This window comes from Schistocerca nitens, chromosome 2 (genome assembly GCF_023898315.1).
Source record: "Schistocerca nitens isolate TAMUIC-IGC-003100 chromosome 2, iqSchNite1.1, whole genome shotgun sequence".
Classification (NCBI taxonomy): Eukaryota; Metazoa; Arthropoda; class Insecta; order Orthoptera; family Acrididae; genus Schistocerca; species Schistocerca nitens.
Window position 1 is genome coordinate 678,097,362 of NC_064615.1, and position 17,162 is coordinate 678,114,523.

The following is a 17,162-nucleotide window of genomic DNA, read 5'->3' on the forward strand; positions in this document are numbered from 1 at the left end:
TGGTCTCCCTCGACGATTTTTACCCTCCACGCTGCCCTCCAATGCTAAATTTGTGATCCCCTGATGCCTCAAAATATATCTTACCAACCGATCCCTTCTTCTAGTCAAGTTGTGCCACAAACTTCTCTTCTCCCCAATCCTATTCAATACCTCCTCATTAGTTACGTGATCTACCCACCTTATCTTCAGCATTCTTCTGTAGCACCACATTTCGAAACCTTCTACTCTCTTCTTGTCCATACTAGTTATCGTCCATGTTTCACTTCCATACATGGCTACACTCCATACAAATACTTTCAGAAACGACTTCCTGACACTTAAATCTATACTCGATGTTAACAAATTTCTCTTCTTCGGAAACGATTTCCTTGCCATTGCCAGTCTACATTTTATATCCTCTCTACTTCGACCATCATCAGTTATTTTACTCCCTTAATAGCAAAACTCCTTTACTACTTTAAGTGTCTCATTTCCTAATCTAATTCCCTCAGCATCACCCGATTTAATTTGACTACATTCGATTATCCTCGTTTTGCTTTTGTTGATGTTCATCTTATATCCTCCTTTCAAGACACTGTCCATTCCGTTCAACTGCTCTTCCAAGTCCTTTGCTGTCTCTGACAGAATTACAATGTCATCGGCGAACCTCAAAGTTTTTACTTCTTCTCCATGAATTTTAATACCTACTCCGATTTTTTCTTTTGTTTCCTTTACTGCTTGCTCAATATACAGATTGAGTAACATCGGGGAGAGGCTACAACCCTGTCTCACTCCCTTCCCAACCTCTGCTTCGTGCCCCTCGACTCTTATAACTGCCATCTGGTTTCTGTACAAATTGTAAATAGCCTTTTGCTCCCTGTATTGTACCCCTGTCACGTTTAGAATGTGAAAGAGAGTATTCCAGTCAACATTGTCAAAAGCTTTCTCTAAGTCTACAAATGCTAGAAACGTTGGTTTGCCTTTTCTTAATCTTTCTTCTAAGATAAGTCGTAAGGTTAGTACTGCCTCACGTGTTCCAACATTTCTACGGAATCCAAACTGATCTTCCCCGAGTCGGCTTCAACCAGTATTTCCATTCGTCTGTAAAGAATTCGCGTTAGTATTTTGCAGCTGTGACTTATTGAACTGATAGTTCGGTAATTTTCACATCTGTCAACACCTGCTTTCTTTGGGATTGGAATTATTATATTCTTCTTGAAGTCTGAGGGTAATTCACCTGTCTCATACATCTTGCTCACCAGATGGTAGAGTTTTGTCAGGACTGGCTCTCCCGGAGGTAGAATAGGCCCCCATTCCGATCACCGTGAGGGAACTACTCAGGAGACGTCTCATCAGCAAAATACTGATAATGTCCGAAATAGAAAGAATATAAAACAGGGTGGCAATAGCAAGAAAACAATTCTGAAGAAGAATTTGTTATCATCCAATATAACTTCATGTAGCTTTAAGAAGTCTTCACTTTATGCATTTGTTTGGCATGCAGCTTGGCACAGAAATGAAACATGGACGATAAGCAGTTCAGGTAAGAAGAGAAAATAACATTTTTAAATGTGGTGCTGCAGAAGAAGATTGTATTGGTAGATCGAACATCTAATGAGAAGGTACTGAATCGAATTGAAAAAAAAATTAATGGCACAACTTGATTAATAGAAGGATCGGTTGATAGAACATATACTGAGATATCAACGAAGAATCAGTTTGGTGATGGAAGGAAGTGTGGAGCGCAGAACTGAGGAGGAGACCTAGACAAAAATGCAGTAAGCAGATTCAAAGGGATGAAGGTTTCAGACTTATTCGGAGATGAAGGGACTTGCACAGGATACGCAAGCGTGGAAAGCTGTATCAAACCAGACTTCGGATTGAAGACCACAACAATAGTCTTTGTAAGTTGGAGCTACCGAATAACGATCCGCTTGGGTCCCGTCGAATCGCAAGAAATTTTTGTAGCCTAACGCCGCAGATAACGACTAGGTATCCAGGATAGCTTCTGTGAAGTTTGGGAACAAGGGGAGAAATAGTGGTGGAAGTATAGCTGTGAGGGCAAGTCGTGACTTGTGTTCGTGTAGCTCAGGGGGCAAAAGCATTAGTGGTGAAAGGCAAGGTTCCGCTTCTACTCCCGGATCGACACAGACTTTTGATCTGCAAGGAAGTTTAAAAACAGTGCACATTCCGCTGCAGAGTGAAGGTTAATTCTGAAAGCTTTTCAAAGTTTAGTAACAATGAAATGGTTAGATACCATTCATTCGCATTTATGAACTTTTTATTAACAGGGAAAGTAATTGCCCTAAGATGGGTCCAGCCGGCCGCTGTGGACGAGCGGTTCTAGGCGCTTCAGTCCGGAACTGCTCTGCTGCTACGGTCGCAGGTTCGAATCCTGCCTCGGGCATGGATGTGTGTGATGTCCTTAGGTTAGTTAGGTTTAAGTAGTTCTAAGTCTAGGGGACTGATGACCTCAGATGTTAAGTCCCATAGTGCTTAGACCCATTTTTTTTAAGATGGGTCCTTTTGCAGCACCATTCGAGACTTCCCGGAGGTACAATAGGCCCCCATTCCGATCACCGTGAGGGAACTACTCAGGAGACGTCTCATCAGGAAAAACAAAACTGGCGTTCTGCTAGTCGGAATGTAAAATGTTAGAGCCCTTAATCGGCCAGGTAATCTAGAAAATTTAAGGAGAGAAATAGTGAGGCTGATGTTATATATAGTGAGAATTAGTGAAGCTCGGTCGAAGGGGAAACAGGATTTCTGGTAAGGTGTGTAGACGGTTATAAATACAAGAACAAATATGGGTAATACAGAAGTGGGTAGGTTAATGAATGAGAAAACAGGAATGCAGGTAAGCTACTGTGAACAGCATAGTGAACGCATTATCAAAGCGAAGACAGACACGAAGCCTACTCCTACCAAAGTAGTAGAAGTTTATATGCCAACTAGCTCCGCAAATGATGAAGAGAATGAAAAAAATGTATGATGAGATAAAAGAAAAAACTCAGAAAGTTAATGGAGATGAAGATTTATTTACGCTGGAGGAATGAAATTCGATAGTAGGAAAAGGAAGAGAAGAAATAATGGTAGGTGAACATGGATTGGGGGAAAGAAATGAAAGAGAAAGCTGTATGGTAGAATTTTGCACAGAGCGTAATTAATCATCGCTAACACTTGGTTTAAATATCATGGAAGACGACTGTATACGTGAAAGAGACTTGGAGACATTGGTATATTTCATATTGATTATGTAGTGGTAAGAGCGAGATTTCTGGAGCAGGTTTTAAACTGTAAGACATTTCCAGGGGCTGATGTGGACTCTGATCACAATTTATTGGTTACGAACTGTACTTTAAAACTGAAGAAAACGCAAAATGATAGAAAATTGGGACCAGGGACCTAGATAAATCGAAAACACCAGAAATTATTGAGAGTTTCAAAGGGAGCATTGCCCGACGTTTGACTGAAGCGCGGGAAGGGAATACAGTAGAAGAGGAATAGGTGGCTTTGAGAGGTGAAATAGTGAGGAAAGCAAAAGATCAAATACGTAAAAGAACAAAGCATAGTAGATATCCCTGGATATCACAGGAGATACTGAATTTAACTGATGAAAGGAAAAAATATAAAAATGCAACTGAAGGGATTACAGACGTCTAAAAAATGATATTGACAGAAAGTGCAAAGCGGCTAAACAGGACTGGCTAGAGGACAAATGTAAAGATGTACAAGCATGTACAACGGGCATTGAAAAAGAAACGAGCCAGCGGCTGTGAAATGAAAACCGATAATCGTAACGCCTTTGTCTACGGAAGAAGGTGTGGTCCCTGGAAAAGCTACACAAGATAAACGTTGATAGTGTCTTAGATATCCATTTTCGTGTTTTGTGTATTATAATAATTTCCTTCATTCTGTACACTACCGTATCGATTCGAAAGTTGTTTGAATCCAACTGGAGTCAATTAGATCATTAAAAGCAATCGATGTCAGCCTTCTGAATACAGACATTTTGTTGCTGTGGGGAAATGACATTTCCCTGACAGCAGGCCCTTTCTCAAAATTTCAGAGCTGTGTATGCAGTGCTTCACAAAATAGCATCTTCTAAATTTTAGAGGCATTTTAAGGAGCTTAGAGTAGTTTTGTGCAAACAACGAACATTTTGTGGTTATAATTGTGCCAAACAAAATAAGTAGTCCCTTTTTATATTAGAGTTATAAATACCCACAGATGTTGCCAGTCTGCAGTTGGGAATAACATATAATAAAAAACCGATATTTTGCGAAAAGAAAACAGCGCAGTGTTAAAAAATTTCTCTCAATTTGGGACCAATTTACTTGATTTTAAATTTATATGTAGTGCAATGCACTGTTGTCTCAAGGGGTTAATTACATACGTAATGTTAACTGAAAAAACTCTGTGCCATATGGCAAAGACTTTTTAAGGATAATATATACGCAGAATTTGTTTCTTAAATATGTCCAATTAAACAATGGTAATGAAGTGAAACTTCAAAACTCATTATCTCAAAAGAACTCTCTTTCATCACAAATATTTAACCTGTCCTAATTCACTCAAATTTGGAGACAAAAATCTATTTCTTTTACAAATTGTTCAGAATTTAATGCTGAACCTAAAAATTACAGTAGCTCAGAATCCAAAATTTTCGACAAGCGGTCCCTTTTCGTTTTCCGTCTCACAAATTCTTACGGGAGGAGATTTAGAAAATCTGAGTTAAACAACTATCACTTAGCTTTTTAAAACTGTTAAACAGAGAACTAGAATTTCTAAGTGATGTATGAATTAATTACAGTTTTTTGAAGATGTCCTGTACACAGTTATTACTGTAAAGAGTTTGTTGTGAAATTCTGCTTCTGTTGTACACGCTGCTATATGCTGCTCTCAGCAAAGTTTATTAATATAAATGTTCTTAATTACATTTTTTTTACAAATATGGCTATTCCTCCTTTCTCCATACCCCATCTATAGGAGTAAGACGCTAACCTAAAAATATTTAACATGCCACTGTCTATACCTGTTTCCATGTTACTGTAAGTATAGTGACGTTATTCGGCAATTGCTGTGTTAATTTAGGAAGACATTAAACAAACGCAACGAGCATTACATTAACAAGTCACAGAGGGATCCGACTTTGTTATATAACGTCTTGAAGAGACAAAGGGAGAGGAAGAGAAAGAAAGAAAGAAAGACAGACAGACAGAGAGAGAGTCAGAAGCAAAACATTGTCCACATGTGGTGCAGACCGTAGCGTTGACATTGATCAGAGGAGAAACAGATAACGTTTGTGTTGTGGACAGAGTTTGGTGATCCCTGCTTTCACTCCAATCGGCAAGTCGCTTGCAGTCTGGAACCTGGCTTGGCGACTGTCCATGTTGTTGTTGTGGTCTTCAGTCCTGAGACTGGTTTGATGCAGCTCTCCATGCTACTCTATCCTGTGCAAGCTTCTTCATCTCCCAGTACCTACTGCAACCTACATCCTTCTGAATCTGCTTAGTGTATTCATCTCTTGGTCTCCCTCGACGATTTTTACCCTCCACGCTGCCCTCCAATGCTAAATTTGTGATCCCCTGATGCCTCAAAACATATCTTACCAACCGATCCCTTCTTCTAGTCAAGTTGTGCCACAAACTTCTCTTCTCCCCAATCCTATTCAATACCTCCTCATTAGTTACGTGATCTACCCACCTTATCTTCAGCATTCTTCTGTAGCACCACATTTCGAAACCTTCTACTCTCTTCTTGTCCATACTAATTATCGTCCATGTTTCACTTCCATACATGGCTACACTCCATACAAATACTTTCAGAAACGATTTCCTGTCACTTAAATCTATACTCGATGTTAACAAATTTCTCTTCTTCAGAAACGATTTCCTTGCCATTGCCAGTCTACATTTTATATCCTCTCTACTTCGACCATCATCAGTTATTTTACTCCCTTAATAGCAAAACTCCTTTACTACTTTAAGTGTCTCATTTCCTAATCTAATTCCCTCAGCATCACCCGATTTAATTTGACTACATTCGATTATCCTCGTTTTGCTTTTGTTGATGTTCATCTTATATCCTCCTTTCAAGACACTGTCCATTCCGTTCAACTGCTCTTCCAAGTCCTTTGCTGTCTCTGACAGAATTACAATGTCATCGGCGAACCTCAAAGTTTTTACTTCTTCTCCATGAATTTTAATACCTACTCCGATTTTTTCTTTTGTTTCCTTTACTGCTTGCTCAATATACAGATTGAATAACATCGGGGAGAGGCTACAACCCTGTCTCACTCCCTTCCCAACCTCTGCTTCGTGCCCCTCGACTCTTATAACTGCCATCTGGTTTCTGTACAAATTGTAAATAGCCTTTTGCTCCCTGTATTGTACCCCTGTCACGTTTAGAATGTGAAAGAGAGTATTCCAGTCAACATTGTCAAAAGCTTTCTCTAAGTCTACAAATGCTAGAAACGTTGGTTTGCCTCTTCTTAATCTTTCTTCTAAGATAAGTCGTAAGGTTAGTACTGCCTCACGTGTTCCAACATTTCTACGGAATCCAAACTGATCTTCCCCGAGGTCGGCTTCTACCAGTTTTTCCATTCGTCTGTAATCTATCTTACCCCTAGTGAGACAAGCCTCTACATCCTTACATTTGTCCTCTAGCCATCCCTGCTTAGCCATTTTGCACTTCATGTCGATCTCATTTTTGAGTTGTTTGTATTCCTTTTTGCCTGCTTCATTTACTGCATTTTTATATTTTCTCCTTTCATCAATTAAATTCAATATTTCTTCTGTTACCCAAGGATTTCTATTAGCCCTCGTCTTTTTACCTACTTGTTCGTCTGCTGCTTTCACTACTTCATCCCTCAGAGCTACCCATTCTTCTTCTACTGTATTTCTTTCCCCCATTCCTGTCAATTGTTCCCTTATGCTCTCCCTGAAACTCTCGTTCTTTCAGTTTATCCAGGTCCCATCTCCTTAAATTCCCACCTTTTTTCAATTTCTTCAGTTCCAATGTGCAGTTCATAACCAAGAGATTGTGGTCAGAATCTATATCTGCCCCTGGAAATGTCTTACAATTTAAAACCTGGTTCCTAAATCTCTGTCTTACCATTATATAATCTATCTGATACCTTTTAGTATCTCCATGATTCTTCCAGGTATACAACCTTCTTTTATGATTCTTGAACCAGGTGTTAGCTATGATTAAGTTATGCTCTGTGCAAAATTCTACAAGGCGGCTTCCTTTTTTATTTCTTCCCCCCAATCCATATTCACCTACTATGTTTCCTTCTCTCCCTTTTCCTACTGACGAATTCCAGTCACCCATGACTATTAAATTTTCGTCTCCCTTCACTACCTGAATAATTTCTTTTATCTCGTCATACATTTCATCAATTTCTTCATCATCTGCAGAGCTAGTTGGCATATAAACTTGTACTACTGTAGTAGGCATGGGCTTTGTGTCTATCTTGGCCACAATAATGCGTTCACTACGCTGTTGGTAGTAGCTTACCCGCACTCCTATTTTTTTATTCATTATTAAACCTACTCCTGCATTACCTCTATTTGATTTTGTATTTATAACCCTGTAATCACCTGACCAAAAGTCTTGTTCCTCCTGCCACCGAACTTCACTAATTCCCACTATATCTAACTTTAACCTATCCATTTCCCTTTTTAAATTTTCTAACCTACCTGCCCGATTAAGGGATCTGACATTCCACGCTCCGATCCGTAGAACGCCAGTTTTCTTTCTCCTGATAACGACGGTCCATATGCATCGGAAAATACCTCTAACGGTTTCTTGTCCTCTGCACTTACTTTCTACAGAATTTCTTTCAACAGAACAGCTGACAGAGTTCACCTCGAAATCCGTACAAAAGCTGGATTAAGAAAAAAGTGGTAAAAAATTCTGATTGCCCCAATGTCAAAGTGAACAACGCCATCCTGAAATGAACCAAAGCTGAAACGGAACGTTGTTTAGTGTGCTTGCTCTTTAGAACTTGTTAGTTTTAGGTTTTCTCTGGTTTAATTGAGTGAGCACTATTTCTTTTTCCAGTGTACTGGGAACAAAGACCAATTTACTACTGTAGCTGAAGCATGACCATCAACGGCGCTAAGCGCCCTTCTTCTCTGGAAATTTGGGTTTTTCACGCCTGAACGCGTCCAAAACCGGTTGCTCTTCCTGAGGTGCTTGTCGTCTCTTTCCCCCCAAGCGAATAGCTGAAAGAATTCTACAGATGCAGTATACCATACCTCCTTGAAGATGCATTTCTGTTTATATTTGATCGTTTACTCTTCCACTTATGTTGCAGTCAGAAATGAAAAAGTTGGTACGCTGCAGATGACATTAGATCCACTATTGAGCTGCCAGGAACACGCACATTGATAGAGTGGAAGAGAATACAACAGTTTTCGCTACAGGAAAAGCTAGATTCACTATAAATGTGAGAAACGTTCGAATAAAAAAGTAAATGTAGAAGGAAGTATGTCATGTTATAACAATTAAGTTACGTGTTTAATTTTTGTTTCTTTTGCAGGTAGTGTGCAAGGTAGTCCTTACAAAGTATGGGTTTCCATCTGCTCGAGTGATTGGTCTCGGACAAATGACAGCAACAGTGATTATACTGTACGCAGCCCGTCAATGCGGATTTATATTTTTTCCCGCATACGACTCATCCATTGTCACTAAAGTGTGGCCATTGCCTTTTGTGTACTTGTTCAATGTAGTCTTCGGTCTCTCAAGTACTAAGGAGCTTTCACTGCCAATGCTAACGGTGAGATTATATTTTTTAAAAGAAATGTGTTACGTCTTTGTGATTCTATTTAAGTAAAAAAAAGTGTGGTATGTACATATAAAACATAATGTTTATGGACTGTGGTATTCATTTTCCATGGCATATTAAAAGCACGAAAAACATAGCTTTGCTGATTTTTATATCGTTACTGGGGGAAAAGAAACGAAGGTAGGACACTGCAGAAAAGTAGGTGATGAACATGCATTCTTCACTAGTCAACCTTAAGATTATGACAGACATATGCCAAGATTTCAAAGGTTGATTGCGTTTCATTACATTATTGAAGGAGAAGTACTAGGTCTAACTAGTTTAATTCACTTAAGTTATATTCCAAGGAGTGGTTGGGAAAAGTGAGAAACGTGTAGAATGTAAAGTGTTACATTAGGCATACAGTCTGTTAAATAAGAGCGAGGTCGGCATTACACACAGATGCTAAAAGATATCGCCTTAGTACCTTCACAGCCCAATAGTGAATAGAGGGAACCTTTGCTCTTCATGCCATGCCCATAAAACATTAGTATACTTTGAATCCTTGATTGAGATACACAAGAAGAGACATGATTGCATCTTACGTGTCGCGTTTTGAGGCTGTAGCCACCCCAAAGTGAAACGAAAACGAGTCACGCCGCGGCGTCTACGTGTATGGGGAAATCAAAATCATTTGTACGAAAGTGGGTAACACGTTATAAACTGGTTAAAAAAATGGCTGGCTTTGGCAGTTCACTGGACTCATGCCACTTCTTGTGTATCTCAGTCAAGATTCAAAGTAAACTAATGCTTTTTGGACATTGTGAGAAGCACAAAGAGTCCCTCCATTGGGCTGTGAAAGTACTAAGGCGATACCTTTTACCATCTGTGTGTAATGCTGATCACGCTTTTACATAACAGATTCTATCTATTTATAACTGCTAAATGAGAACCTGTGTCTGTGTTAGAGACAAAAACTGCCCTATTCGAGATACAGTCTTCACCTGCCACAGCCGAAATGAAGTAGGAGCATGTCTGCATTGTAGGAAGGCTGTGTAATTACCTAAGTTCGTATTTCCCAGGTATAATAAACGTTCCTCTACAGGGTAAAATGTGGCGTTAAGTATGTCACAAATACATCTTCTAATTATATCTAAGGTCACAGATATTTTCTTCATTCATGTGTTAGATTGCTAAGTCTTCTCACAAACTGATGTCGCCCATTCGTGTAGCTATATCTGTCCTTTTATATTTTCGTAATCCTGCTTGATGTACAATAATACTGTTCGATTTTGATGGCCTTATTAAGTAAACCATTTAGTTGGCCTGGGTTGCCTTAGATAATCTATGAAAAACCAAAGGCAGAATGACTAAATCAAAGTTTAATAAGAAGACTTAATTGTTGTACTGCAACCAAATGTTTCCTTTTCTGCTACTGTTGTCACATTCTGCCCAGCATCGACACAGAATCAGTTAACGTAAGGTATAGTTGTCTTCAACGTGAATGTTGGTTTAAACGTAGCAATGCTTTACTAGACATGGCTCTATTGGAGGTGGCTACCACTTGTCTTTCTCCAAACTTTGAAATGACCTACCCAGACAACTGTGTGGACACCTACTGTTTAATATTGTTTGCAAATCACAGTGCAAGTCAACATATTTACTATCTCCACAAGACATATTTTAAATGAGTATGATCTTGTAGTATGCCATTGCTCAAAGCAGTTAATACCTAATTTAACTGCATTCTACTACTAACGAGTTTCGGAACGTGAATTAAAAGAAAGAACATGTTACCCAAGCAAATTTGTAAAAAGTACATAGTGCAGCTTTCTCCCTCTTCAAAAATTCTGAATACCGACTGACTGAGTGTTCTAAGGTTTCCGTAAAGCCCTACTCACACTGGACGTGTTTTTGAAGGGGAAACACGCTGAAAGTGGTTTTCACTATGGTCGGTTCACGCACAGAAACGAGCTGGTTGATCACACGGAACGTGCTCGACAACCTTATTTGCGATCGCAGTGATAATTATCGGCTATATCCGGTCCGCAAACCATAAAATTCGTTTACGAAATAGGAAGAGCGTACAATAGCTACCGTCGAGGATGAGCGGAGTAAATGGGGCTGTATCTGATCCTCAAACCATAAAATTCGTTTACGAAATTGGAAGAGCGTACAATAGCTATCGTCGAGGATGAGCATAGTAAATGGCGAAGAAGATTCTGGACGCGTCGACGGATTGGACAGCGAGTTATTTGTCGAGGAAGGCTGCGTATGTTACTGATAAATTATAAGAACACTACTCCTTTTTCACTGCGTACATTAAAATGCAGATGTGCTCCCTTGTCGGTATGCTAGCCATACTGTCCTGCTCGTAGTACACAATGAACTAAATTATGGGGGAATCAGCTAGATACGAAGCCAGCAATCTTGAAATTCATGGTTGTTTACGTTCCTTGACACGTTCACAAAATAGAACAAACTCAGTCCTAAAAGGAGTGCGTTCTTACATACAAAAAAAACATCGAAAACTCCAGACCATAGTTCTATTAAATTACAGCCTCACAATCATAAAGAAAACATTAAAAAATATTAGCAGACAGCAGGGTGCAAATCTGCAACCTTTCACTTCAGAGGCTGTATTTCTATCTATTACACTACAGCTAACACACGTTATATGGATCTACATTTTTATCTTTTGGTTTCTCTAAGACTAAAGACTTTAACCGCACTTACGTCATTATCTGACATTTAACTGAATCGACGAGTTGACCAGAGATAACTGATCTTTATATCTAAACGCATCGTCTGGTATAACACGGGGTTAAGTTCCATCAACAGTAGCGTTTGTTAGAAAGGTACTGGCTTAGAGAAGGGGCCATGTCCATATAAATGACTGTTCAGTAATCTGTTCCAACAGAAAAGAAGAAACTAGAGAATGTAATGAAAATTCTGTAGTACATACCTGACGAGCCATTTTATAACAGTATCTGCCAGTGGCCAGCGAAAGATGGACAAGATAAAGATGAAGCATACCCACTATTGTCTACATTGTTGTATTTTGCTTGTGGTTGCATTTTGGGTACATTATGAATAAACCTGTATGCTCATAACACACTCTTTTGTTGCTTTGATAATATAAACTTGCGTAACACAATTCTAGCGCTGCGAACAGAACGCTAGTTGCTCATCAACATCACAGATTCGAAAAGAGGTCATCTCCAGTACCTTCAGGCTCGATTACCCACCGCAGTCTATGGCTAACTCATATTGTAATGGTGTACATTGTTTCATTCTGGGGCCAAATGCTACGTGGAAACTCCACGTCACCGTGCTTAAATCAATTTTGCAGTAAAACAGCTTGTTATGTCACAAGATTGTTTGCGTGGCCATCCTCCGCAGCAAGCACAGAAATATTTGTTTTGTAAATAAAACCGCCTTTTCTTGCTGTTACAGGAAGTAAAGGCGGTTTTATTTACAGAACAAGTAGTTTGTTATGTCACCTGAAAAATTTACTTTCTTCCAACTCACCGATTCATACGTAACAGACTGTACCAAAAGGACCATTTTTTTAAAACTCTTCGATGCTTAGGTATTTTAAAATGTCATCTTTCGTGACACGCAAGCAGATATAATACGAAAACGACCAAATACAAAAAACCTGTAACAAACCGCACCAAAGCGACGATTTGTCGAGATATAAGCCTAGGGCCAGTGCCTTTGAAACGGTGTAACACCAGCCTGGAAAAAGGCGTGGCATCCAGAGGGGGGAGGGGGGGGATATGGAACTTCACTTGTGATGTTTACAATATCGAGTCAATTTTACAAAGATCTCGGCAATATGAGCTCACCTTTCGCGATGACGTAGCACCCTCTCTGGTCCATGCTCTGATTCGATTGGGTAGGGTGTCATGAAGCCATTGCATCCTCTCCTGAGGTTATTTGGCACGCAACTGTTGTAACTGGTCCTTGATATCCTGGATAGTCGCCCTGGGACGTGAGGTTAGAGCTGCTCCCACGCTTGTGCTACCGGTTACAGATCTCACGGTCTTGCTGGCTCATCATCACGCAGACAGTTCATAGAGACACGTGCCATATGTGAACGAGCATAGTCCTGTTGAAGAATGGTACCACGATACTATCATATGAGAGGTAACACAGGAGGATGCAAGACGTCCGCGATGTACCTTACGAATTCGCTCAGTCGCTACCATGTGTGACCTGGAGACATAGCTGATGGATCCTCACACCTTGGCGCTGTGGCTCTTCAACAGACTGGAAGAATGGGACCTCTCCTCAGGTCGCCGCCATACTCGCCAACAGTGACCATCCTGGGTAGTGCAGAACCGCGAGTTACAGGCTGAACTCAATGCGACGCCGTTCGTCAGCAGCGCACACTTCCCAGTCACGGCACCACTCCAAATGTAGCCGCGTGTTTGTGCTGTAAATGGCAGCCTACATTTGGGACAGTAATTCCCTGGTCCAGTTGCTCCACCAATGGTGCAGGATGGGACGGTACGTTGCAGGGTGCCCGTTACTTGTTCTCGGTGAGAGGCACCCACTTGCCTTTCTAATACTGTGGCATCAAGCAGTCAGGCCTGCAAGATGGGTGGTTTGCCAAGCGAGTGGATTCTTCCTTAATTTATTGAGCAACATGAATTCTCGTATCTTACTATTTAGTTACAAATTATCCTCCTGCATGAATAATACGCAACGGAAACACGCATCTGACTATCAGTGATTTATAGAACTCTGACTGCACACTACGCACTGGCAATACCACACTTACTTTTTGTCTTTGATTTAACGGCTTTTATATAAATTCGGGACATTATGATAACATACAATTTAATGAAAAAGGCCACCAATCTCTTTCTATTCACTATTTGATTTATTCCTAAACACACAAATTCTACAACCTAGAACAAAATCACAAGAGAAATTCCGCCCAGTGGGCATGGCTTTACTTTAGTGAATCTCTATACTATGGTCTCGTAATCTATTTGCCCCAACAGTGCACTCCCTGGATCGGATGGTGGATCTTTTATTATACCTCACACTTCGCCTCTCACATTCATCCTCACGAAACTTTCCTCCAGATCGAGCGATACAGGAGGAACAAGCATAACCCACAAATCTTTCGAAACTACCTTGCTACTCCCATGCAAAACACACATACCCAAATTACAAGACATACACAACACAACAATATGAAATATTACACAACGAACGGTTACAACTTCATCACTTTCCGCTTTCCCACTTCAATCAATATCCATCCCAGTTTCACGCGACACTGCCCCACTTTGTAATTTTACTTTCCTACTGTGAACTCTGGAGATAAACGCACATCTTCCTGTGCAATGCAAGCCAAGTGGCGTTGCTGGAAAAACGGCCGACTCACCTTGATTCTCTCTCAGAGTTTAAATTTAGTGTCACACGGAATGATATTTCTTAAATACTTCAACTTATGATACACACGCTATTTCTTAAATATTTCAGCTTATTGTACACACGCTATTAATTCTTAAATATTTCAGCTTATTGTACACACGCTAGTATCTCAACTTATAACTACACGTGGTCTCATTGTGACCGTTGGTTTACTACAATCCCCTTAAAATTACCTGCCTCACTTTGTAATTTTCCCCACAAAAGTTCCTAGGAAAGAGAAATGATTAGTTCTAACTACTCTTAAATATTCCACATCCATACCATGCCTCCACACTTTCATTACGGAGCACAACAAAAAACAGGTCTTTACAGCAGAAGGTTCAGCGCCAGAGTGCCGAAAACATGGCCGTATTCCGGTTCTCTCGCACCTCTGTCGAAGTGGGAGAAGCACCTTGCTACCTTATTGGTCAGCCCCATTTCAGACGCTCAAAAGCTCTGGTAACTTCCATCTCTTTGGTCTCACCAAAGGTAGCCAAAGGATCGACTCAAAGATGATCATAAATTCCGATTCACTATCTGTGGTTAGCAGACGACCATACATTCATTCATTTACACCACACAGATCTCACCAAACTGGATGTAGGGATTTATGTTGAGGGAGTGCACATGTGATCAATTAAATAAATAAATTGTCATTCTTTCCCACACTGGTATCCGGCTTCGCTGTATTAATTGAAATTGAGTTACTTTTACACAAAAAATGTGTTGTTCTGACAAGAATTTCGTACCTATTTTCAATGTTGGGCGGTACTGTACCCTTTCATCGGATGCAGGCGTCGATTTGAAGGGGTTAGGATGTATCCGGCGCACAATAAGGTGATCCTCCCTTATGGCGGTCACACATGGTCCACCAGAACCTTGACGACGAATATGACTGCCCCCACGTTCCCAAGAAGTCCAACATTGGGCCACTGTCCAATCTGAATGCCCCAAAAATCTCTATACTGCATGATTCGACCAGCCAGCTGAATGGAGATCCACAATAAGGTACCCTACCTATCTCTGCCATGTTCTGATAACGCTGTCTCACAAGAAAACACGATGTCGCCGCGTCCTTCACAGTGATCATCCAGCATTTGACAACGTTCACGCCTCTTATACAGGGATGTTCGGAAATTCCCGTTACAGGCTTCTAGGACTTGTAGGGAAGAGTGAGTACATAATATTTTGAATAGGAACCAATGTCCAGAAATGTCATACAACGACGCTACAGAGTGCCAAAGCTATAGGCCCCAGCGTCTGTAAATGTATGCATATATGATCTAGTGATGACGTTACAAACTGTCCAGGATGATGGAGAAGGATAAATGTATCAGTTTGAAGTAAGTATCCCTGTACTGGAAATGAAGGTGTGGAAAGTTACTTGCGAAAACCGTTCTGATACCTCTGGCAGTGGAATACACGTACTGGTACTGTTGTTGCTAAGATTGTATGGTAAGCTACATTCGGAGGTGATAGTATGGACCAAAAGAAGAACAAAATGTCTATTAAACATAAGCTCTAAAATGCGTACTGAAGAGCTAGGAGCATTTGTTCAGTAGAGAAGACGTACTTCACAGTAGCGGAGACGAACACGTGCTTATGGGTCCTCCGTACGCTTTTTAGAGTCCATGTTTACTGGACACTTCCTTGTTTTGGTCCATACCACCACCTCTGAAAGTTCTCTACCTTACAATATTAGCAACAACAATACTAGTACATGTTCTGTCGGAAGTACCACATCGGTTTTCGCTTACAATTTTCAACTCGTTCGTTTCTGGTACAGGGCATTTTATCTTAAATGGATACATTTATCGATCTTCATCATCCTAAACAGCACCCTAAACGGTTTATAATACCATCCGGGAATCCCCCGGTTTATACACACATTTACAGGCGCCGGTCCCTATGACTCTGACGCTCTGTAGCGTCGTTCGGTGACGTTTCTGGACATGGGTCCCTATCCAAAATATTATGTACTCATTACACTCTACAAGTGCTGCAGAGGGAGGAGGAGGTGGAGATTAGTATTTAACATCCCGTCAACAACGAGGTCATTGGAGGAGGAACACAAGCTCGAATTAGGGAAGGATGGAGAAGGAAAGCGGCCGTGTCCTCTCGAAGGAACCATCCAGACATTTGCCATAAGCGATTTAGGGAAATCACGGAAAAGCTAAATCAGGATGCCCGGACGCGGGTTTGAACCGTCGTCCTCCCGAATGCGAGTCCAGTGTACTAACCACTGCGCTACCCAGCTCGGTTACAAGTCCTACAAGTTTGTGACGCGAATTTCAAAACACCCTAGCAGACCTGGTAACAACAATAAACATGAACTACAGTAACGCATTCTGGTGGCCGTGCTACGCATTCAACGAATTGCGTCTCTGATCATTTACGTACCGCCGATGATATGTACGTGTACTTAATTACATTGACATCCGACCATATGTTCTGATTGTTTCACTTTTTACTCATAACATGTGAGTGACTGCATAAAAACCACCAAACACTGGCTTCAAGTGCAAACGACGCGCCGGCGTAGCCGAGCGGTACTAGGCGCTTCAGTCTGGAACCGCGCGACCGCTACGGTCGCAGGTTCGAATCCTGCCTCGGGCATGGATGTGTGTGATGTCCTTAGGTTAGTCAGGTTTAAGTAGTTGTAAGTTCTAGGGGACTGATGACCTCAGAAGTTAAGTCCCATAGTGCTCAGAGCCATTTGAACCATTTTTGCAAACGACGCAGTCCAGTACGGCAAGTTCTGCTTGTGACGAAGATTGCGGATCTTGCAACTCACTGGTCACGTTCCTCTCCATGAAGTAATTATGTGACACATATTCTGCCCTTCGGAATGTTCTGCAACGTGCAATTCCACGTTGTGACGTCTCAAAACTAAACGTTGTCAAAGTTCCATGTCCACGTTCACTTTCACACCAAGTGTAAAGACTGTTTGAGAGAAAACACCAAGCTGCCTGCATAT

General features: G+C 40.8%; 1 protein-coding gene across 1 annotated transcript in view; it reads left to right on the top strand.

Annotated features, from left to right (window-relative positions):
- The window catches only part of LOC126234550 (UDP-sugar transporter UST74c), a 93,465-nt gene that overhangs the window by 44,964 nt on the left and 31,339 nt on the right, over positions 1-17,162 (top strand). The window contains exon 3 of the mRNA XM_049943252.1: positions 8,528-8,764. Coding sequence (XP_049799209.1) covers positions 8,528-8,764 — 237 coding nt within the window. The remainder of the gene's footprint in view (positions 1-8,527; positions 8,765-17,162) is intronic.